Source organism: Brassica napus, chromosome C6, assembly GCF_020379485.1.
Source record: "Brassica napus cultivar Da-Ae chromosome C6, Da-Ae, whole genome shotgun sequence".
NCBI lineage: Eukaryota > Viridiplantae > Streptophyta > Magnoliopsida > Brassicales > Brassicaceae > Brassica > Brassica napus.
In genome coordinates this window covers 27199691-27223830 of record NC_063449.1, presented here as the reverse complement: position 1 = coordinate 27223830, position 24140 = coordinate 27199691, and the positions used below count along the sequence as shown (strand labels likewise).

The 24140-nt window shown below is 37.2% G+C and overlaps 3 protein-coding genes across 3 annotated transcripts; 1 reads left to right on the top strand and 2 right to left on the bottom strand.

Moving 5' to 3' along the window:
- Positions 1 to 1920: 1920 nt before the first annotated feature.
- On the bottom strand, positions 1921 to 2574 carry LOC106407922. Its single transcript, XM_048759791.1, has one exon. It carries the CDS (start codon positions 2572 to 2574, stop codon positions 1921 to 1923), a length of 654 nt encoding a protein of 217 aa, XP_048615748.1.
- A 7671-nt stretch (positions 2575 to 10245) lies between these two features.
- LOC106410758 (calcium-dependent protein kinase 32) lies at positions 10246 to 13607 on the top strand. The gene is made up of 8 exons (XM_013851353.3): positions 10246 to 11091; positions 11393 to 11516; positions 11605 to 11748; positions 11846 to 11998; positions 12093 to 12208; positions 12571 to 12738; positions 12825 to 13052; positions 13136 to 13607. The coding sequence occupies exons 1-8, from the start codon at positions 10564 to 10566 to the stop codon at positions 13289 to 13291; spliced, it is 1617 nt and encodes a 538-aa protein (XP_013706807.1). The 5' UTR covers positions 10246 to 10563; the 3' UTR covers positions 13292 to 13607.
- Positions 13608 to 19034: 5427 nt separating this feature from the next.
- LOC106407920 lies at positions 19035 to 23920 on the bottom strand. Its single transcript, XM_022704351.2, has 8 exons — positions 23459 to 23920; positions 22744 to 23369; positions 22386 to 22670; positions 22193 to 22298; positions 20824 to 22119; positions 20535 to 20738; positions 20190 to 20463; positions 19035 to 20095 (listed from the first exon to the last, which is right to left on the bottom strand). The coding sequence occupies exons 1-5, from the start codon at positions 23918 to 23920 to the stop codon at positions 21520 to 21522; spliced, it is 2079 nt and encodes a 692-aa protein (XP_022560072.2). The 3' UTR covers positions 19035 to 20095; positions 20190 to 20463; positions 20535 to 20738; positions 20824 to 21519.
- Between the last annotated feature and the right edge of the window lie 220 nt (positions 23921 to 24140).

Here is a 24140-nt window from a genome sequence, read left to right as displayed (position 1 = left end):
CGACGCTTCTACCATAGCATCGATCGACACTCAATCCGTAGCATCGATCGACGCTCATACCATAGCATCGATTGGCGCTCGATCTGCGTTAACATGCGAGAGCTGAAACACTAAACTTAGTCAATAGATTAGACTCACAGCGAGAGATGGTTGTCTTTTGCATTAGATATTGAGTTCTAGAATCAATCTTTAGCATCTATAGTTTAGAGTTCTAATAACTTGAATGAAATCCTAAGTCTAGTATCCATCCTTCCATCAAACAACTCTTTAACAAGCTGAACAATTGTTTTGTTCAACTTGTTTACTGTTTACTGCTTTGCATATTTTTTTTACTGCTTTAAACCTATTAGCCTAGCTTAATCAAACTAATTAAATTTATTTTGTTCTCTAGCTTCGTGTGAATTTGATCCCTAAGTGCTACAACTCGACCTCTTATTTGAGAGAGTATAAATCACTCATTAGGGTAATTTGAGTGATATGAACTGATTATCATGTTTTTGACCCATCACATAATTGATACTTGCTTTCTTTTATTTGTTTGTAACCCTTGTTTCCTTTTTATAACAACCACTTTATTAATGTAGAATCAATGGATTCTTCAATCGACGCTCTCTCCCATTTTGATTCCCTCTTTGTAGATTCTTCTAGATCACACGAGAGATCTCCGTCTCAAATTTTCCCAGATGAACCTGGTTCCGGTCCTCAACGAACTAGGGATGAAAGTCCTCGTGGATCCAAATGATCCTGTCGTTAGAATTTTTCATCAGTTGGCTTATCTTAGTTTTTATAACTGTTATTTTGATTTTTTTGAATCACACCAGCACTAATAGGAAAACCACAAATTCATTTTTTATTACAAGAGCATTTTGCAAATAATTCTGCATTATCAGCAAAATGTTGTAATCCGTACTTACGAATCGCATCGCTTACATATAATTTAATGTTTTGGAATTGTGGGAATAACTATTCTCGTCCAATAGTCCAATGGCAGACGGAAAAGACATATGAATATACTTATGATCACCGACACGTGCCGATGTTTCAAGAATTTTGTAAATTTGTGAAAAGCGAGGCTTTCCATGAATGTTAGATAGCTTGGACGGCATGAAAAACTGTCTAACCTCTTGGATTGGACAATAAGCAGGTCATTGTAGATCACCAACTATAATTCTTAAAGCGGTTGTTGATTACAATCTTTGGATATGGAATGCATATTTTGGGATGTCCATCAGCAAAACGATTTTAATGTATTGGAGTCTTCCCATCTTTTCTCCTGTTTCGCTCAGGGTATTGCACCTCATGCTCATTTTATCATAAAAGGGAAAAAAACATATAACATGAGATATTATTTGCCCGTTGATTTTTATCCAAAATAGTCTACTATAGTGAAAACTATTCATAAGCCAGATGGTTCAAAAAGAAATATTTTAATATACAACAAGAAACATGTCAGAAAGATGTGAAACATGCTTTTGGAATTCTCCAATCACGCTTTGCAATGTGAAAGGGCCAATTCGTTTTTGGAAAAAGATGTGATACATGACATAATGATTATTTGCATAATTTTTTTTTGGGTGAAATTTCAAATTTATTGATCACTCAAGGCATTTACAAATAAATGAAAGTTAAGGAATTGCTATAAACTTGCTTGGCCCTATTTAGCAGAAAGAAGAACGAGAAACAAACAATTCTAAAAGCCTCTAATCTCCCTTCATCTCAAACCATCTACACATAAGGCTACCCAGCTTATGGTCGCTTTTGTATTTAAGCAAGAGATCCTGTTTCTGATTGATTTGTCCGTAAGCGTAATCATATGTTCCACCGGCTGAGATCCTTTATGATGTCTTCTTGCATTGCTCTCTCTCTCCATATGTGATAGATTAGCGTTTGGAACAGCAGGCAAATAAGTACTCGATCCACTCAAGTGAAACTCCCATTTTTAAGCAACGGAAGATTATCATTCCAATCTGGGTTAATGGACGAGCCAATTAACTTGCTTGCTAGCCTATCCCACACTGTGTAGGAGTAGGGACAAGCAAAGAATAAGTGATCTCGTGTCTTATCTTTCTCCCCACAAAGAACACAGTCCTGCTGAATGCCCCATGTCCGCATTCTATCACCAGTAGCAAGCCTGTTCTTAACCGCCAGGCACGTTATGAACGCAAACCTAGGAACCCCCTGAGCGATCCAAACACTGCTGCTCCATCCAACTTCCTCATGCTTATCCCGTATTTGGTTCAAAGTTTCATTAGCTAAGAAATGATCACGATATTCGTCTCCCGTGTGTCTCCATAGAATCAAATCTTCCCCACCATTAGGACTTGGAACTGGTTCGTTCTGAATCTTGTCATGCAGCTCGTGAAAGTACCTACTCCTCTGCCCCCGTACACTCCACTGCAGTCCCGAAACAGCTTCGCAAACTCGCGCCTTTCGTTTAACACCCAGATAGTGAGTACCGACCGCTCCAGTGATATCAATAAGCTTCCCAACATGCAACCAATCATCAAACCAAAAGAAAGGCTTCCTGCCATTACCAATCTCAAATCGAAAAAACTGATAAGCCAAAGGCCGCATCTTTAGTAATTTTCTTCATATCCAGGACCCCGCCGCCTCATCTCTGACATCCCAGAAAGACTCTTCCTTCATAAGATAATGTTGGATCCAAGAAACCCACAGAGATTGTGGCATGGTAAAAAGCCTCCATATTAGATTATGCGCAAAAACTGTCGTAGAGTCTCTTAAACGCCTAAACCCAAGACCACCTTCTGACTTCGGGAAACAGAGATCTTCCCACTTCACCTTTGCCTTATGTGTCTGGTATGGAGAGCCAGACCACAAGAAAGCACTACAGAGACTCTCAATTTCATCAAGACACCCCATCGGAAGAATAAAAGCTTGACTCCAGAAGTTTATAATACCAAAAATTACTGATTTTATCAGCTGCAAACGCCCAGCAAACGACAGACTTTTGTTCGTCCATGAGAGCATGCGGTTTCTGATCTTATCGATGAGGGGCTCATAATCCTTCTTCGTAAGTCCTTTAGTAGTCAGAGGCAACCCAAGATATCTGATGGGCAGACTCCCTACTCTAATCCCCAGCTTGGTAGCCTCCTCGCATAAGTCATGCGTGCCTCTCCCTGACGCAAAAATAGAAGACTTAACAACATTGATGTGCAGACCAGACATACCAGCAAATCTTCCCATAACCTCCATCACCCCCTGCAGCGAGCTCACTGTGCCATCAGTAAATACAAGTATATCATCAACTTCATAAGTAGATATCGAAGACCATGCTAATATTCTCTTCCAAGAATTTTGGCTCAATTTAGAAGAATTAAAGATCAAAGAATCTCATTTCGCATTTAGAAACAGTTTGATTGATCACTTGTGAGAAAATATACTTCTCATGCTTCTTTATAAAACCTAGTGTTCTTGTTTATTTATTTATGCTATGTGTGATAATTTTATTATATGTTAATATTTAATTTATATTAATTAAAACATGTGTTAACTTATTGTAAAAACAAAATAGTTGGGTAAAATTAATAAACTAGAAAAACTGAAAGGTGTTATTGATAATTAATTATAAAATAAAGATTTAATATACTTGGGATATTCTTTTATGAAGAAAAAATGAAGTAAACCAGTGTAAACGTATGTTTGCTCGAATTAGATAAAAATAATAATATAGTGGTGTTTTTCTGTAGCGTGTCAGTTAATCTGTGTGAATGCATATTTGCCATAGTGTTCTAGTGTTACTACTGGTGTATCAATTTTGTGAATTCACATTTTTTGTTTTATCATTGCATTTGTGAACTTAAAATACATTTATTATGCTTTAATTCATGCACGACTAAAAATTAATGCATAATACTTTACAAATTGATTGGTTACAAACTGAAAAGGAATAAGCTTCATTCATTTTTCTTAATGGATCACCAGAGCTTGGTGTCTGGATGTGTTATAACACCAAAGTAATGGAAAAATATTCCCTATTCTGTTGTCCAAAAGCAGCGGTGGCACATATCTGGACCCTTACTATAATCATCGTGCCATCTACTCCATAGATCATAACTAGTACATTTGCAAGCATAGTAAAAGGGCAACACCAATGTCGTAAACTCATCCCTCTTTCTCAGTAAGGCAGTCGCGTTAGGAGGCCAACCCAAACCCCAGCCCTTATCTTTAACCTTCATGCTTATCCTCCGGATATTCTTTCTATTGAAACAAAAGAAATACTTCTCATTGTCCCAAAATGCTTTATGAATCATGGCGTATGTGTACAAAGCAATCTCGAAGCTTTTGTCCGCTGCAGTCTTCATCAATGCAAGACCTTCCTCCTCAAATCCATACAAAAAGAAGAACTGGGTACCCTTAAGGTATAGCATCGAGTTCATATGTGCATAACATTCTTCTTCTATCCCCACATGCCTAGGAATTTGCCAAGTCCAGTTAAACACATTAAACAACACGTAAACTCTTGAACGTAATATTATTTCCTTCATATATTTCGATGTAATTCTCAATCTAAAGATATCAACAAAGGAGTTTTTAGCCACGTCCTCGGCCACCAAATATTGTAATTCTTCTGGCAGAGAATTAAATCTGAATTCTTCCATTTGAGTCTCTAACAATTAAAGGTTGAAGATGTTTGGATGCGGGAATCCAGATTGAAAATTACAAAGCAAAATGTATGGAAAGATGATATAAGACGATAAAACATTGTAAAACCTTTAAGGAAAAAGACGAATATGTGGAGTCGAGATTTGATATCTTTCCTTAACTCAATAAATCACCTGTAGGTGAGACGATTCTGTACAATTTTTGAGTGCCAGGACAAAACCACGTAAGACTGTTTTGCATCACCAAAACAGAATCTATGAACTAAACATCAACGTTATACTCTTGAGACTCTATAAAAAAAGTTAAAGAGATTTTGTTGGAAGAACGAGAGTATAAATTGTATGAAAGCTTATAGAAGTTTATATTCATACATCTTTATGTTGTGAATGTATCTAAGTATATTCTTAATAGAGAGGATATGTGTCTATTTATAAGAGATATTTAGAAAGCTTAGTCATAAATTAACTTAGACATTTATCACTAAGTTTACTAAGTTTTGCCATATCTCACTAAGTTTACTTTGGTTATTCACAAATTGTACTTAGTTTTGCCATTTGTCATCAATCTTATATATTAAAACAGAAGTCACAACCTTGATTCATATGTGATTTTTTTTTTAATAATGGACCTAATGGACCTATTCCTAGAAAGTTTTACATTTAATCTTTAATATTATCATTTAAAATATTAAAACAGAAGTCACAACCTTGATTCCTGTGTGATTTTTTAAAAAATGGACCTAATGGACATATTCCTAGAAAGTCATGTTACATTTAATCTCTAATCTTATCATTTAAATTTTGGGCCTACTAGAAATTTTTATTGGGCTATCAATAATTGGATTTAAACAATAGATGATCTACTGGATTTATAGATAGTATAAATTAAATAAATATAATTTAATGTTGTAATACTATACCTCCATATGTTAAATATTTAAATATTTGTCGATGTTAACTTTTAAAATTATAAATTTTTTTTTTAAATAACAAAAATCATATTATCTAACAATGATTAATCTTTACTACCTTAAACCAATGAAAACAAATTTTAAACTATATAGTTTATTTTAAAAGTTAAACAAAAACTAAATGTTTAATTATTTACTCGATAATATAAATCTATGAAGCGAGAAGTTTAATTTTTTAAAAACTTTCTAAATTTGTGAAATATTACAATATCATTGAATATGACAATAAAAAAATATTTTACTAATCTTTATATATATAGTTATGATTTTAATAATGAAATAATAATCCGAAAATATATATATAGAAGAAGATACAAATACATGTGAAAGTTTGAAACAATCTATTCAATGAAAAAATATACTGTAAACTTATTATGTTTTAAAAATTGATCGGCACATATATATTATGATATATACCAATTTAGAATTGAAAACAAAATATTTATATAAAAATAAATGAAAACAAAAACCCGCACGGTTGCGCGGATCGAGATCTAGTTTAATTTATCTTAGTTAAAAACTTTACTTAACTTAAGCCATTTGTCATCAAATTGATTTAGTTTAGTGATCAACTTAGTAAAAGACTTTTTCATTCTCTAAATACAACTTCAACATTTTACCCGGCTCATATGGCTTACAAAATGTGGTGGTCATTCTCCATATAAGTTTAACATTGTACTCAGTCCATTTGGCTTGCAAAATATGATCCAAAAAAATCTTTATTTCTCTTCACATTAGATTAGATTTTACCGGGTCCATTAGGCTTGTAAAAATTTTATTCACACGTACTCATTTTCTTACTCTGCACAAACGGCTTATACAAAACTAGTTCCAGCAAAAGACTCAAGTTTGGAGATCGAATAAAAGAAGAGAGAATTCTGAGATAATTGGATATAAACTGGAAGAAATGATTTCGAAGAGTTGTAATGAAAGTGTTAAACATTTCGATTTTTTTTTTGACATCGTTAAACTTTTCGATACAGTTGTTATAACACGCATTTTAATCCCTGTTCGGGAACGCGCTAGGTGTTAGTCGGGCGGTCGGATTGGGCCTAGCGCTTAAAGAAAAAATCGGGGATTAATTGGAAATTATACGGGGCGGAATTTTTAGATGGTTTACTATGTTAGAAAACATGTTAATCTTTAATTGTGTGTAACATTAATACATTTTCATATTTAAGATTGTATAAAACACACAAATAGAATATATAAAATTAATATAGTGTAATTTTCATCAAAATTATGAATATAAATGATATTTATAAAATTTTAGATCAAATAAATAAATAAAAATATTATTTAATAGAAAAAAAATATAGATTAGGCGGCCGCCTGGGCGGCTAGGCGGTCGTTATTTAGGCGGTCTAGGCGGAAAAAAATCGGATGTATTGTTTTGGAAATACTACAAAACGACCGTGTTAATAAGAGTCTGAGATTACATAAACATGATGAATAAGAAACAAAAAGAAACATACATATCTCAGTGAATTACCATAATCTAGAGTCCGGATTCCTTATAACACCCATGTACCAGAGAAATATACCTATCTCCCTTGTCTAGAAGCAAATGTCGCACATCTCTGGACGCTTACTCTCTCCACAGTACCAATATCAAAAGTCGTCAGCCGGAGTACAATTGCAGTCACAGTATAAGGGGATCAGTTCTCTCTCAGACTCATTCCTCTTGGCAATCAACCCCGGACGATGAGGCCAACTTTGACCCTAACTAACTAGTAGGAGTTTCTGACTAATCTTTCTTATTGAATCTTGGGTGAACATAGAGAAAGCGTCTTGGTCATCCTAATATGTAAAGTGAAGCATAGATATAGACTGCGATCTTGCATCCTTTGCCAGCTGCATCTTTAATGAAAGCAATTCCTTCTTCAGGAAAGTCCTAGAGAAATAAGAATTGAGCCCCTTTGAGGTAGATTGCATCCGGATTTCCGTGACAATAACACGTCGCATAAGACACTGCAGGTGTCTGATTAACAAGTCCAAATGGATGTTGAACAGGTCAAAAGCCGCGTAGACCGTAGGTCATTTTCAAACCTCTTACAGTTGCTCGCATATCAATTTGACAGGCAAGATATGTGATAGAGTTTCTGGCCATGTGTTGAGCACCTTCTCTTGCAGTTCATCTGGTAACGAATGAAATTTTGAATCCATCATCAAAAGAAAAATTTGTCAAAGAAAAAAAATTATGGGAAGACGAAGGAATTTTTTTTTAAGAGGTAGATATTGATGATGATATATGTTTTTTTTTGTAAGGTCCAATAAATAGATATAGATATAAGGGTTTACTAATAGTTTTTCGGATATTAATGAAAATTGTATACTTTCATCAAGTTGCACTGCATGACACTGAAAGTTTGACTTTGTATGCACAGTTTGAATTTATCTTTCGTTGTTCTTCATAGTCTAGTATTTTGGTTTGCTAACAGTTGTGCTTTAAATCGTTTGAACTTACATTTAGTTGAATCTTTATCTTAATGTAGCTGAAAAATATAGTTCAAAATAAAATTAGTGTTACCAATATGTTAATGCAATATGTATATATGGGTTAAGTATATATATAGATTTAATGTTTTAGATAATTATTACGTCAAAACATATCTTCTACTTCTCCTTTTGTCAACTCAAGGTGAAAATCATAGCATTAGCTGTCAAAATGAAATGATTACGCAGAGCTAGAGTAGAGCTAATGAACATGCAAAGTATTAACAAGAGGGTGTTCGAAATGACACATCTTTTAATTGGTTACTCCTTAATATCCCTCTTAAGAGTAAATCTTCACCAACACTCCATCTATCTCTTTCTCAGAATCCAAACCCTCTCTCTAAGTATCCAACTGTTTCAAACTTCAAATACAGCATCGACAATGGAATTCTTCCCTATTCTTTCTATGTCTGAAGATATCCAATAGTTAGGGGTGAACATGGCCGCTAACTCCTTCAAAAATCTCTATAGACTGAGAGCGACATGCAAGTATATCTTTTGCTATTACCCAACTCTGTAGAACAATGGCATTGTGCCTCATGATAAATAGATTTAAGCCATTGATTAATGATTGTAGTCTCAAACTAGGTGTGTTTTTGCTTAGCAATTGGATTTTCACTAATAGTTATTATATCCCAATATCTTTTGACTTTGGTATTATAAAGGGGTGTTTCAGATTCTATATCAAAACACAGAGCTAGGTTGCCCCAAAACTTTCACATCCACTGAAATAGAAACACATTCCGAGTTGCCCTATCACCAGTTGTGGTTTCACTAGGCCTTACCGCATTATCTGTATGCCTACGCCAGATATGTCCACTTTGGGGATTTGAAGATGTTTGATTGTGGACAAACAATGCATATTTGTTTTGGTTATCGTCAAAGGTTTTTTTTTCAAAGACCGAAGTAGTGAAGATGGAGAACTGCTTGTTGTGGATCGTGACAATCAAGAAGATAATGCATTATTCTATGTTAGGTGTATTGCACCCAAAGTCCAAGGCATCAGAAACTTCTCCTTCAAGTTGAATGTCCTTTCAACAACTACATTGAGTTGCACAAGACCATTATTTAACAGAGTTCACAGTGTAAGTAAACTCGGATGTTTTCCATGTTCACAAGAGCATGGGCTCTGCAACCAACAAATATTACTATGCATCAACCGGTGAAGTCGTTTATGCTTTTTGAACTTTTCGTCTATTTTGCAATTGCTTATGTTAAATGAAAGAGACATTATATCCCATGAGTTTTATCTGGAGTAATCCTAATACTATAACGGTTATTCAAGTTGATTGTTTTCATGGTCATCATTTTTGACATTGACCCAACTTTTGGTACACAATTACCGGTTATTATCATTTGTAATAGCCATGTTCGTTTCTTCGACGCCGCGGCAAAGATGAGCGTCTAAAAAATAACAAACGATGGATAGAAATAACGACATGACAGTTGCTGACGTAACTGACACTAAAGCTCTTTCATCCATTTTAATGGTCGCCGTAAAAAACAGCGACTTCGTTACTGCCAGCGGCGGCAATTGTTCCGTGTATAATTGAGTCGCAACATCTTCAAACAAGCTGTTTTTAATGAAATGCTGACGTGGCCTTTGATATTTTTGATCGCACGTTATTGATGCCGTGTCTAATAAAAAAACAGGGCTAATATAGATTTTTTATAATGATGTATGGAGTGTTAAAAAATATATATCAATGTGTTAATAATTAACTATCAATACATGGAAACAAATTTGTTCGTGAATTTGTGTAACACAAGAAGAATCATGTTTCACAATTTAAAAACCATAAGAAAACAAATTCGATAATATATTAAAAACTGGATGGTGGGCCGCAATAAATAAAATATTGTTAGTAGGGTCCGACGAAAGGGATAAATGAGTCAAATTCGCCGAGTTTGACCTTATAAAAGTGGCTCCTATGTTATTTACAGTTTTACCCTTGATGGTGTTTTCAGAATTCAAAGCTAGAACGTGACACAGACTCGCTTATTTTATATTCTATTGACATCACTGAAAATCACTTAAACACCCTTGCGGATCTGGTGGGTCTGATACTACTCTTTACAAGGTTGTGCTGTAATTCCTTCGTAAAAGAGAGGGCTTTATAATCATTTCTCTCACATTAAAGTTATGAAATTAATAAAATAAAAAACAGAAAAATGAAAAAAAAATCGAAAAAACAAACAATCATCGAGGCTGATGAAAAAGAGAGATGAGGGAGGGAAGATTCGTGTTGACTTTCCTTCTCTGTGTTTCTTTCCATTACAAAACATCAAACAATTTGATCAAAATATCTTATTGTTGATTCGATCCATCTTCTTCTTCTTCATCATCATCGACCTCACGCGTTGTGTCGTCGTCTTATTCTTCGTTTTCACATAAATATCGTTGCATCGATCTCCACCTAAGTTTCGTTGATCCTTATTCAAATCTCGCGTTGTGACTTGTGAGTGAACCAATCATGGGAAACTGTTGCGGAACGGCGGGATCGTTCCCTCAGAACGACGACAGCAACAAACCAAAGAAAGGAAAGAAGAAGCAAAACCCTTTCTCGATCGACTACGGTCTCCACCACAACGGAGGAGGAGGAGGAGGTCTCAAACTCATTGTCCTATCCGATCCAACAGGTCGAGAGATCGAGCAGAAGTACACGCTAGGTCGCGAGCTAGGGCGCGGAGAGTTCGGCGTCACGTACCTTTGTACGGACAAGGAGACAGGGGAGGTTTTGGCGTGTAAGTCGATCTTGAAGAAGAAGCTGAGGACGGCTGTGGATATAGAGGATGTGAGGAGAGAAGCTGAGATCATGAGGCATATGCCTGAGCACCCTAATTTGGTTACGTTGAAGGAGACTTATGAGGATGAGTATGCTGTGCATTTGGTTATGGAGCTTTGTGAAGGTGGTGAGTTGTTTGATAGGATTGTGGCTAGAGGACATTATACTGAGAGAGCTGCTGCTGCTGTTACTAAGACCATTATTGAAGTTGTTCAGGTTCGTCAGAGGTTTTGATCTTTGCATCAATGTTATAGGATTTTGAGTCATTTTTAATCTAGAAGCGGACATGATTGTGTATGATTGGTCTTTTAAGTGTTCTATGTCTCAGTTTTGGGTTCTTGGACATTATTGGATTGTTGCATTGCTTGAAGGGTATTCTAAGTTTAATGTATAGAGACTGAAAAAAGAAAACTTTCTTGACATTTTGTGTGTTTTGGATTTAAGCAAATGTTAAACTCTTGGGAATGTTTGGTTTTTTTGGATGTCAGATTAATGAGTTTCCATGTGATCTCTGCAGGTGTGTCATAAGCATGGGGTAATGCACAGGGATCTGAAACCTGAGAACTTCTTGTTTGCAAACAAGAAGGAGACTGCACCTCTTAAGGCTATTGATTTTGGACTCTCGGTTTTCTTCAAACCAGGTATTGTGTTCTGTTTTCGCTTTCTGTTCTCTACTCCTCTGTAGTATGGCCAACAATCTTAAACCCACACTATTGTCTTCTATTGCAGGCGAGAGGTTCAACGAAATCGTTGGGAGTCCGTACTACATGGCTCCTGAGGTGCTAAAACGAAACTATGGGCCCGAAGTTGACATCTGGAGTGCTGGTGTAATTCTTTACATACTTCTCTGTGGTGTTCCACCTTTCTGGGCAGGTCAGTTCTATCTTCTGACTTTATGGGGGACATATATTTGAAGTGATCATAACAATAATGAATCTTTTCTTCTGTTTGTTTATATTATTATTTTCAGAAACTGAACAAGGAGTTGCACAAGCAATTATTCGATCTCAATTGGACTTCAGAAGGGATCCATGGCCCAAGGTTTCTGAACACGCCAAAGACCTTATCAGGAAAATGCTTGATCCTGACCAAAAGCGTCGTCTCACAGCTCAGCAAGTGCTAGGTATATAGTTTTATGGTTTCTAATGATGTTATGTTGTCATATCCAATCTTAGACATATACAGAGTAGTAACCAGTGTCTTGCTTCGTTTTGCAGATCATCCATGGTTACAGAATGCAAACACGGCTCCCAATGTATCACTAGGTGAAACAGTAAGGGCAAGGTTGAAGCAGTTCACTGTCATGAACAAGCTCAAGAAACGAGCACTCAGGGTAAACATATACTCTCTCCCTCCGTTTTTATTAGACGAAGCTTTTAGGACTATATACAAGAATTACGAAAGTATTTAGTTTTTTACATTTTCTAAACAAAAACATCATTAATTATCTAATTAATCACAATTCAACCAGTAATATAACAATCTGCATAATACTAAAAGTCATATAACATAAAAACTTAATTAATTTTACATAGAAAACTGAAAACATAATCTAATTTGAAACAAAATACAAATCTCTAAAAAGCTAACTATTAAGAAAGAGAGGGTTTATTTTTTTATAAACAAAAAACATCTCCTGTGACCCCCCTAGCTAAACAATAGTTTAATTTGTTCTTTCACGATTTTTCTCCAAAGGTTATTGCTGAGCATCTATCAGATGAAGAAGCTTCTGGTATAAGAGAAGGGTTCCAAATAATGGACACAAGCCAAAGAGGGAAGATCAACATCGACGAGCTGAAAATAGGGTTGCAGAAACTTGGCCATAACATTCCCCAAGATGATATACAAATCTTGATGGACGCTGTAAGCTTTTATTTCATCATTACCAAATCTTTGAAGTTATATAACGCAATGCACTTGAGCTTATAGAGCTATCTTTTATTTTGCAGGGAGATACCGATAAAGATGGATACTTAGACTGTGACGAGTTCATTGCCATATCAGTGCATCTCAGGAAAATGGGCAATGACGAGCATCTCAAGAAAGCGTTTGCCTTCTTTGATCAAGATAATAACGGATATATCGAAATTGAGGAGTTGAGGGAAGCTTTGTCTGATGAAGTTGGTACCAGTGAAGAAGTTGTTGATGCCATTATACGCGATGTTGATACTGATAAGGTTTGTTTAGCCTCACCGTTGGTGAAGATAGCTTGGGAAACAAGTCAATGACTAAACATGATCAAATATTTTTTCTATTGCAGGATGGAAGAATAAGTTATGAAGAGTTTGTGACGATGATGAAGACGGGAACAGATTGGAGAAAAGCTTCGAGGCAGTACTCGAGAGAACGGTTTAACAGTATCAGTCTCAAACTGATGCAAGATGCATCGTTGAATGCCAATGGCGATACAAGATGAGAGAGTCTGAATCAAAGAGATGCAAATCTTTCTTCGTTTCTTTATTTTTTTTATCATTGAGTTTTTTTTTTTTGGTTGTTCTTACACTACGATGTAAGCATCTTAGGCTTGTAAGTTATAACGAATCGTGTGTTTGATTTTCTGGCTGAGAGCGAGCATGTGGATCAAGAGATAAAAAGAGTGTGGCATGTGGCAGTGTGTAGATATTTTGTATTACTGTGTGCTGATAGAGACATCTTCATTAGTTTTTCTTGTGATTATCTGTAATTTTCCATAACAATTGAAGAATTATATGAGAGATTGGATTTGTTTTCTCTTTTGACAATCCATAAGTTGTAGAGCCTTTTATCATTTGTATATATTAAATCGTCTTTGTCTTATCCTTGTTTCTGCTCTTACATTTACATGTAAGCTTGTAATGATGACCTTTTCAAGTAATTTAGAAGTTTAACCTAAAATTAGTGTAATTATTTGTAAAATAAAACCGATTTGTATTCATAATTTTTAAATAGTTCATGGTAAATATTATTTCAAAGATATGAATCTTTGCTAATCCAGCTAGAGATGGAACTAGCTTGCTCAAGATCTAGAACATGAATAGGTTTACTGGTATAGTTGGTGTGTTCAACTGTCAAGGTGCTGGTTGGTGCAAGAAAACAAAGAAAAACCGGAGTCATGATACTTCTCCTGGTACACTCACGGGTTTGGTCCGTGCGGATGTTGCTGATCTCGGTTCTCAAGTGGCTGGTGTAGGTTGGAGTGGAGTCTGGAGATTCAATAGTACAAATAAGGTTTTAAGAAAAGAAATATACTTTCAGGAGGACCAGACAAAACCTCGAACATTACAGATCAGTGCTAAGAAACATGAGCTTGGTTTTGATTTACAGGGAAGCTGGTAAGACTACCAAAGGATGCTTCAATACCTCTCTGGTGTGACCCTGGTCAGCTCCATACTAAAGAACATGAAGTCAAGGAAAGAAGGAGGTAGGAAATGGATCATGACCCGACCTGATGAGCCTTATGGAAAGCTAAAAGGCTTGATCCATGAGGTACTGGACCGAGAAAAGGCTATGGCCTTGATGTGGCCTTTATAAAGCATGGACTGACTTTAAACAATCATGGACGACCTGTGACAACCCTGATTGACAAGGAAATGGATATGATGAAGCTGGTTAGACAGGAAATGGAATGGGAGATTCAGTCTGATCGAGAAATGGACTGGTCAAACCGACATATGCGAGAATTGAGTTGGAAATGGAAGATTGAGAACCAGAGCCGGAAATGGAACATGATGAGGACCTTTATCATCCAAATGAGCATAAGGAGCAGCTTGGTCGGACCTGGAACAAGATGGATCGAGCCCAAGAAAGAGTTGTTCGAAAAAAGGCTTTTATCGGCCCAAAAAGTGGAAGGACAAGCCAGCTTGGTTTATGATTGGCCCAATATGATTATGCACGACCATTATGGTCTATTTTAAGTGTATTTGGTTTTATTATTTATGTAAACTCATTAGGAAGAAGTTTTGGGCTTTATAAACCCATTAGGAGTCGGTTTGGTGTTTTAAATCAATTAGCAATAGGATTTGGTTTTGGTTTTCCTAAACCACATTGGTTTAGGCTTAGGGTTTTATGTTTTATGCTTTTAAACAGCAGCACCACGTCCATGTAACTTTCAATCGAAATTTTTTATCATCTTCTTTGTTTTGAGTTTTCTCTCAATTCTGCTGGTGTGTAATATCCAGGTAGGGTTCTCTGATTTGGTGTGTCATATCCAGACCAGAAGCCTTGGAGTATCAGGAGGCGAGCCATATCTCTTGTGTCCCACATCAATCTACACGCCTTGATACAGAGCGAGTCTTTAATTCTCTGTTTGCAAGGATTATCAAAGCACTTACCCACCTACAAGAGATCCAGGGAGTTACAGCCTATCCAGGGCCGTACCAAGTGGTATCTTGAAGGTTAGGGTAAGAAGTTATAATCAGGTGTCATCAACTTCACACGGTTTTGTACTCTTTGGTAGCTGATCTACCACCGCATCGTTTGGAAGAGCAGAAGAGTGGCCGAGAAGTGAAGCTACAACCAGTAAGGAACTAGGAGATTTGTGAATTTTTTTTTATAATGTATCCTGATGTTTTTGCTGGAGGATATGGTCTTGGATATGGACCAGAAGCTTTCATGGCGTGGGCTGATAGCCTAGATAGTTTCATTGCACAGAATCAAGTATCCTCATTGGAAAGCCTTTCCTTTGCTATTAATTTATTGAGAGGTGAGGCTAAAGCTTGGTGGAACGTAGAGGAAGAAGCCCGCTGGGATGATGAAGAACTAATCTACACTTGGAATGAGCTTAAAATAATCATGAGTTTTAAGTATGTGCCTGGTTTCCAATGGGAGGAGGAAGAATTAGATTTCGAATTTTACTTGGAAGAGATTGCACAACCAGATTCACTACCAGAGGATTCATTGCCCATGATTGCAGCTGAACATGAAGGAGAAACACAAGAGCTGTGTTTACACGTGCCTGATCAAACAAACCAATAAGAGAAAGTGCTTGGAGAGTCATCTACAACTCCTGAACTGGTGCATGCTTTGATTGATCAAGGTGAAAGCTTTCAGTCTTTATCTTCTGGCTTACTGACCTGGTATACTTTAGACTTCCAGACCAGCTTAGTGGAGTATTTGAGAGATGTTAAGGGCTTGCAGAAAGTTGTTTTTGAACCAGGAGGAAGCTTCAGTGTTAGTATAAGAAGTAACAACAATCTGGTGCAGAAAACAGTTACATACAAGCTTGATCTGCAAGGTTTCTTCACTCCTGAAAAACAAGATTTGAGGTCAAATCTTTTTGAAGGGAGAGAGGATGGTGTGATCTTGAGTATCTGCAGTAAAAATAGAGGAGAAACAGGAGGTAACACGCCCTTGATCAGTCCCATAACTGATCAGAACCAGCTGAGATCAACAAAACAGAAACTTGCTGTGGTTAAAAAGATGCCAAAGCTTGAGAATGAATATGGGGATCATTACACACGACCACCAGACCCTATGCAGCATGAGAACCAAGTTATAATGAGCATTGGGCAAGGTGTATTGAGAGAAATCATAGATATTCTCCTAGGCAGCCACAAGGAGCTAGTTCGGCCACCAGATCAATCAACAAGGTTTCTGCTTGTTTTTAGAGATCTAATGCTCTCATTCTATCCGGGAGAGCATAGAACACATGCTGAGACAGCCATGGTTGAGGCGTGCTTATGGAGTAAATGGAGAGAAGCTTTTGCAGCAGCAGCTGGTTATGAGTTAAATGGAAAGGAAAGTTTTGTTTGCTACATACTAAGGCACGTGAGGGGCTTAGAGATGATTGAGCAAGGTTCCAAGAGCTCACTGAAGCATGGAAAAGGATTGCAGTCCTGGGTATTTGATCCAGGAGATGATCATGTTTCTATCATCTTACAAGTCTCGGATTTGAGGACAAATCCTTTTGAAGGGAGAGAGGATGGTGTGACCCTGGTCAGCTCCATACTAAAGAACATGAAGTCAAGGAAAGAAGGAGCTAGGAAATGGATCATGACACGACCTGATGAGCTTTGTGGAAAGCTAAAAGGCTTGATCCATGAGGTACTGGACCGAGAAAAGGCTATGGGCCTTGATGTGGCCTTTATAAAGCATGGACTGACTTTAAAAAATCATGGACGACCTGTAACAACCCTGATTGACAAGGAAATGGATAGGATGAAGCTGGTTAGACAGGAAATGGAATGGGAGATTCAGTCTGATCGAGAAATGGACTGGTCAAACCGACATATGCGAGAATTGAGTTGGAAATGGAAGATTGAGAACCAGAGCAGGAAATGGAACATGATGAGGACCTTTATCATCCAAATGAGCATAAGGAGCAGCTTGGTCGGATCTGGAACAAGATGGATCGAGCCCAAGAAATAGTTGTTCGAAAAAGGCCTTTATCGGCCGAAAAAGTAGAAGGACAAGCCAGCTTGGTTTATGATTGGCCCAATATGATTATGCACGACCATTATGGTCTATTTTAAGTGTATTTGGTTTTATTATTTATGTAAACTCATTAGGAAGAAGTTTTGGGTTTTATAAACCCATTAGGAGTCGGTTTGGTGTTTTAAATCAATTAGCAATAGGATTTGGTTTTGGTTTTCCTAAACCACATTGGTTTAGGCTTAGGGTTTTATGTTTTATGCTTTTAAACAGAAGCAACTGTCAAAGTCCTTGGATATAAACTTTTCCACAAGGTACGTCTAGTTTTATATTAGTATAAAACGGTTTTAAAAACTATATTTTAATAGATGAATTTCGAACCAAATACAGGAAATCACTGCAAACATCTCGTTCGCACCAATAGGACTCCTAGTCATGTTCAACTCAAGTGGGTCTATCGAGTATCGAGTCCATGGATATCAGTACCGTGACCGACAAGAAACCGGAGCTTTCAACGGATAGAGAGGTCTCCTCCCACTACAAGAAAAATGCTCATTGTTAGTGCGGGTTATATGCTATGTTAGAGTTTTGATAGCGAATTCACAACCGCTGTGTATACGGCAGCCATCATATGTAGCCCCCTTACAATAGCGTTTTTCTTTGATGCTACGAAATGTTCCTTTACGATAGCATTAATTAGCTGATGTTATTAATGAATCTACGGCACAATTATTTTTTGTTACAAATTGATTATGATACGTATTGCATGCCATGGTAGCGACGTCTACAATAGCAATAGCTTATTTTGGTAATTGCTGTGGATAAGTGTTTTACTAAAGTTTTTAATACCTTAGAAATATATTATGATAGTTTACATTATATGAAATATTTAATGCTATGCTTTACAAGCATAACTGTTTTTTTTAGCTATTGTTATTTGTCCACGAGCTATGAATTTGCATTTTCGAAAATTTGTAATAAAAAAAGCAGAAACTTCATAACAAACTAACCCTTTCATAAAATAAGTTTGACATACATAAGTCATTATACATAAGTGTTACTGATGCAGTTCTAAAACACAAACCAAAGTCATAAGCAATAATATCATACATCAAGTTCATTAGCCTAGCTTAAACACTAGCTAAATCTGGACCTAAGTTCTTCATTCCCTCAGCTGCTGCAACAATGAAAACTCTGATCAGTTATGCAATTACATATGCAGGTTTAAACACACAAAACAGAATACTTACAGCAGCTTAAAATATGACCAATTTATCAATTGGCCATGCAATTGATGAACCGTGTGCATCTTTCAAACTCTCTATTTCATCTGATTTCCTCCAAACTTCTGCATCATCTACGAGCACTGCATCTACCCACACTCTAGCTGCTTTCGGACCCAAGCGCACAAAGTGGACCAGTTGAGTTGGGTCTGTTGAATGGATACGACCTTCAGCAACAACTTGTTTCCTCTCACCAATGTCCATCAATTTGCACTTCTGATTCTGTTTCATTGTCTGAGATCCATGCTTAAGCTGACACTTTACAATAGACATGCACACAATTCAAAACACAGATATTAATCTGAGCAGATGATTGAACATATAAGTTAAAAATTTACCTGATCAGTTGCAGGAGACTCCTCAGTATGAATTGATGTTGTTGCTCCTGATTTTGCACCTTTTCTACCACTTGTATCAGTAGGCGACTTATAACCAACCGATGTAACTTTCATACCCGTAGGAGATTGTCCTCTTGTTGCTTCTGGTGGATTGTCAAAGACAACTTTGCTAGCAGGCCATGACATAAAAGAATGTAAGCAGTCCTCCAGGTAGGAATGATCCATCGTAGGCCTCCATAAATATGTTTCATGCTCATGTACAACATCCAAGAATACTTTAATTGCTTTAGGTCCTAGAGGAAGTCCATTAACCAATGCTTTTGGTTCTTTTGTCTGCCAACTCCCTTCACCAACAACTACACTATCATCAGACAAATCCAGAAGTTTGCATTTGTTGAGAGAATTTGCTCTTGAGCCCTATCAAACACATTCAGAAAAAGAAGTTATCATAGGCGAAATCATGACCTTATTAACTATGTAACTGCAAGAATGAAAAACATTTACCAGTGGTGCAATGTCTTCATGTTCAAGCCCCAGACCTAGTTCCACGCATTTTTTCTTCGGCCATGCAATAATATGACCAACAGCTTCCTTAATTGTGCACATGTTAGTCGCAGGTCTCCAGAGGAATGCTTCAGGTTCAGTAGCTTCATCAACCAAGACTTTAACATCATTAGGACCTAATCGACTGTCATTCACTATGTCTTCAGGGTCAGAAGAAATGATACGACCCTCAGCAACGTTTCCATCTTCATCAGCCCAGTCAATGAGAAGACACTTCTTTTGTGGTATCTTGTTCACACTCTGTTAAATGTTAGTTGTTAAAGTATAAGAGTAGTGTAAAGTAGAAAAAAAATGCCATTAATCTCATATAAATTGCTTACTCTTGCAGCCGAGTTTTCCCCCACTTCATTGTCATCTCTTTGTAACATAAACCCAACACAAAGCTTATTATTATGTGATAAGCACTTATCTTTATGTATTCTTGGAGATGTAACTAACCTGGTTTTTTACTTTCGCAAGTTCAGACTGTAGCTCATTAACCTTTTGCATGAGATGAATTTGTGTCTGTTGCATTTCAGAAATTGACTTCTGGTTGACATTGAAGCAAGCTAATTTCGTCTTACTAATATTCCTCCACATTGCTCTCATACGACCAGGATTATCAGGTCCTAAGACCTGGATGAGCGTATCTTCATCCAGATTTTTTCCACTCTGACTACCACCCTTAACAATCTCAGCTGCCTTTTGCTGTATACCACATTACAATTAACAGAAAAAGTTATAAGCATATCTATCTACCGACCAGGATTAATAGGAGAAACAGATTATGTTATAAACTTACAATCTTCTCAGCAGCATTTGTGTTGATGGGAGTTCCATCTTTTCTTGTACGTGACCTCACCCAGACTTTAAGTCTCGACACTTCAGATTTGTCTTCAGAACTATTTTTCTGTTGCAAAATTATATGTCAACAGCCTTGTCTACAGATAAAAAAATGAAACCAAAATCTGAGATAATATGCTTACCATCTCTTCTGCTAGTCTAACCATTCCCTTTCTACTACAAGTGTGAGGAACCTGTTTGCTTCTCCTCTCTTTGTAGCTATCACTCAGAACCTATCATTTCGTAATAACGATCCTATTAATCTAGTTAGTAATAACGATCTTATTCATCTAAAAATGTATACCTTGAATTCTTGGCTTGTTTTTAGCTTCACAAATTTGCGCCACTCAATTGGATGAACATTCTTAGGTCTGAGATTCATCCTTTGTTGGTTATTTTCAGCTTCATTGATTTGGGTAACAAGACATGACTTGGATGATCTCCACAAGGCTCCCATCTGCTTAAGAACTGCAACCCTTTGGTGGTCCTCATCAAGTTCAAACCTTGCCTGCACACGTAGTTAGCCAACCAATAATCAATAACTTGATGTCTGTTCAGAAATATACATGTTGTTATTGTTTAGAAACTGTCACCTGGACTGATTTCCAAAGCACTGTCTTCACTTCTTCAGTAATTTTTTTCCAATTTTCAACTGTAACAGGCACGTGCTCCCTTACCAACGGACCCAAATATGAAGATAGCTTGACTAAACCAGGACCATAAGCTTCTCCCATAAAAGTGAAATCGACATGAACTCTGGTATTTGGATCTTTGGCTAGGTCTCTCATCATTGTTGGACCACGTTTTTTATTACGGGAGGTTCCACCTTCAGCCTCCTGAGTATGTTCTATCTCACCTTCAGGCTCGTCGCCATTATGTTGCTCTGGTTGACGCTCCTCTTCCTGTTGTTGCTCCTCCTCATGTTTTTCTTCCGGTTCTCGTTCCTCCACATGTTCCTCTTCCTGTTCCTGTCGCTGCCCACGTTCCTCTTCATGTTCTTCTTCATGTGTTTGGATAGTACAAACGAACTCAACTTCGTCATTATCTGCCTTTTTTGACTTCTTTGATTGTCTCCTTCCACGTTTAGTCTGCTTTGCACGTCCCATCTTAATTCACCTGAAACATAATAAGAAATACATAGTTAACTTCATACTCAACAGAACACTGAAACAATCACACTACAACCTCAAAACAAGAAACAACCAAACAAGCAGACAATGACCAAGCAAGTACCACAATCAAAAACAAAAACAAGCAATGATATCATCAATGTCAATAAGGCAACTTCGTCACACATATATCCCTTCACAATCAGTTCTGACATTCTCAGCATCATCAATGTAAACATCCAAGTCAACATTCGACGGTAATGGCCCAATATCTGCATTTCCCTCTTGAATATCTTCCTTACTGTATCTTCTAGAAGGACCTTTCATGACGATATACCAGTTTGATGACTCATCTTCTCTGGAGTAAAACACTTGCTTCGCTTGAGATGCTAGAATGTAAGGGTCACTTTTAAAGGAGGCTTGACTTTGATTCATGTTCACAACTGTAAAACCATCTTCGATCTTTACTCCATTACCCTTAACTGCCCATTGACATCGGAACAGAGGAACATAGAAGACATTGTAGTCGATCAAAATGATGCCTGTCACCCTGCCGTAGTAAGATACTAAATCTACCACCTGTGATGTATCTTTTGCACTAGCTCTACACACTGCTGTAGCCTCATAATAGACCCCACTATTCTGACTTTTCCTATCAACTGACACTGTGTGAAACCTCTGCCCATTAACAATGAATCCTGTATATGATCTCGCAGAACAACGTGGACCATAAGCTATCCACTTAAGTGTGTCGTCATGTTCTGCAGAATCAAGAGGCACCTGATAAAGAAATAACAAGTCAATAACAAGTAGGCAGTCTATAAGAGGAGAATTGTATAATGTAATTCAGTACCTTCTCTTTTAGCCAGGAAGCAAAATTCTTAGTATGCATACTCCATAACGTTGATGCATCTCGCCGACACCTTCCATCTGTGTCTTGTAAATATTGTAGATGCTCACTAGTAGCAGATCAAAATAGAAATAAATTAGAAAAAGTTGTTGATTGTAAATAAAAACTATGTAATGAAAGATAAATTTATACTTACTCTACATAAGGTTCGACCAGAGCCATGTTTTGGATGATAGCAAGATGAGCAATCCTCTTTTCCGTTTCAGTGAGAGTTACTGAAGTAGCAGTGGTTATTGGACGACCCTCTAAGATAGAATTGTTCTCATACTCTGTGTTTCTATCCTGTTTCTCTTGAACATTTGTTGTTTTCTTCAGGAACTCACTGCAAAACCGGATACATTCCTCAGCAAGGTAGCACTCAGCTATGCAGCCCTCTGGTCTTGCAGGATTTCTAACAAAGTCTTTGAGGACTTTCATGTACCTGAATCAAATCAATAAATGTCAGTTTTGGATATGTTTGTAACAGAATGAAAAAAAAAATCATATCTATCTACCTTTCAAACGGGTACATCCATCTAAAGTGGACTGGTCCACCAAGCCGAGCTTCTCTTCCTAGATGGACAGTCAAATGAAGCATGATATCAAACAAACTTGGAGGAAAGTATCTTTCAAACAAGCACAGAGTCTCAACAATCTCAGCTTCCACAACCAGAAGCTTCTCCATGTCAATCACTCTCTGACACAACAGATTGAAGAGAGAGCATAATCTAAAAATTGCAAGCCTCGGTCCTTTTGGCAGCAACCCTTTAAGTGCAATCGGCAGAAGTTGTTGCATCAAAACATGGTAGTCATGTGATTTCAGACCAGAGACTTTACAGTCATCCAACGAGACACCTCTTGATATGTTAGAACAATATCCATCTGGCCCTTTGAAGTCAAATAGACGCCTGCAAAATATCTTCTTTTCTTGCTTGGACAAAGACCACGGTGCTGGAGGGAGATAGGTTCTTTTTCCTTGCACTCTAGGGTGCAAATCCGGCCTAATACCAAGCTCCTCCAGATCCTTACGAGCGGCAAGACCATCCTTAGATTTCCCACAGTGCAACAACGTTGAAACTAAGCTTGCAGCAACATTTCTCTCCACATGCATTACATCTAAGTTGTGCCTCACCGGGAGTTCCTACACATGAGAAATAAAACATCATATTTAAGTTAAGAAAATAACAGTGATGAGGAAAAAAAAATTAAGCAAATGAAATAATAATCTACCTCCCAATAAGGTAGCTTGAAGAATATTGACCTCTTCTTCCATCTAGATAACTCATCCTCATCTACTAGTACTTCTTCCTCTTCATCTGATTCACTCGACATACCCTCAATATCAGACCCTAAATCAATTGAACCCTGCATCATTTTTCTCTTACTGGCAGACCGTTTGAAATTTCCAAAATCATTGTGAAAATTTCTCAGATTTTGAGAAATATCACGCCCAGTAAGTATTCTTCCCCTTCTCCCTTGTTCTACTTTTCCATCAAACCATTTCTTCTTTCCTCTAAAACTGTGAGTTGGTGGCAGACCCTTTCTATGACCCATATACACATGCTTTTTGCTGAACCTCAACCACATGCTCTCTGTATTTTTTCCACATAACGGACACCCCATTTTTCCATTTACTTTGCAGCCTGCTAGATTCCCATAAGCTGGAAAATCGCTGATTGTCCAAAGCAGCATCGCCTTTAGTGTAAAAGCTGATCGAGTAAAAGCGTCGTATGTTACCTCTCCAATGCTCTACAGAGTGTTAAGATCATTGATTAGGGGTTCTAAATACACGTCTATGCTATTAACAGGCTGATGTGGACCAGGAATCAGCAAAGAAAGCATGATGTTCTCCTTCTTCATGCACAGGTCTGGAGGTAAGTTGTAGTTAACTAGCAGAACAGGCCAGCAACTG

Bases quoted from the DNA above. Each gene is read 5' to 3' on its own strand.
- LOC106407922 (XM_048759791.1), bottom strand. From the start codon at position 2,574: ATGCGGCCTTTGGCTTATCAGTTTTTTCGATTTGAGATTGGTAATGGC.
- LOC106410758 (XM_013851353.3), top strand. From the start codon at position 10,564: ATGGGAAACTGTTGCGGAACGGCGGGATCGTTCCCTCAGAACGACGAC. The intron at 11,517-11,604 runs GTATTGTGTTCT...CTTCTATTGCAG, and splicing joins CTCGGTTTTCTTCAAACCAG to GCGAGAGGTTCAACGAAATC. The intron at 12,739-12,824 runs GTAAGCTTTTAT...TTTATTTTGCAG, and splicing joins TACAAATCTTGATGGACGCT to GGAGATACCGATAAAGATGG.
- LOC106407920 (XM_022704351.2), bottom strand. From the start codon at position 23,920: ATGCTGCTTTGGACAATCAGCGATTTTCCAGCTTATGGGAATCTAGCA. The intron at 22,671-22,743 runs GTAGATAGATAT...GATTTGATTCAG, and splicing joins TGGATGTACCCGTTTGAAAG to GTACATGAAAGTCCTCAAAG. The intron at 22,120-22,192 runs GTACTGAATTAC...TTTCTTTATCAG, and splicing joins CTTCCTGGCTAAAAGAGAAG to GTGCCTCTTGATTCTGCAGA.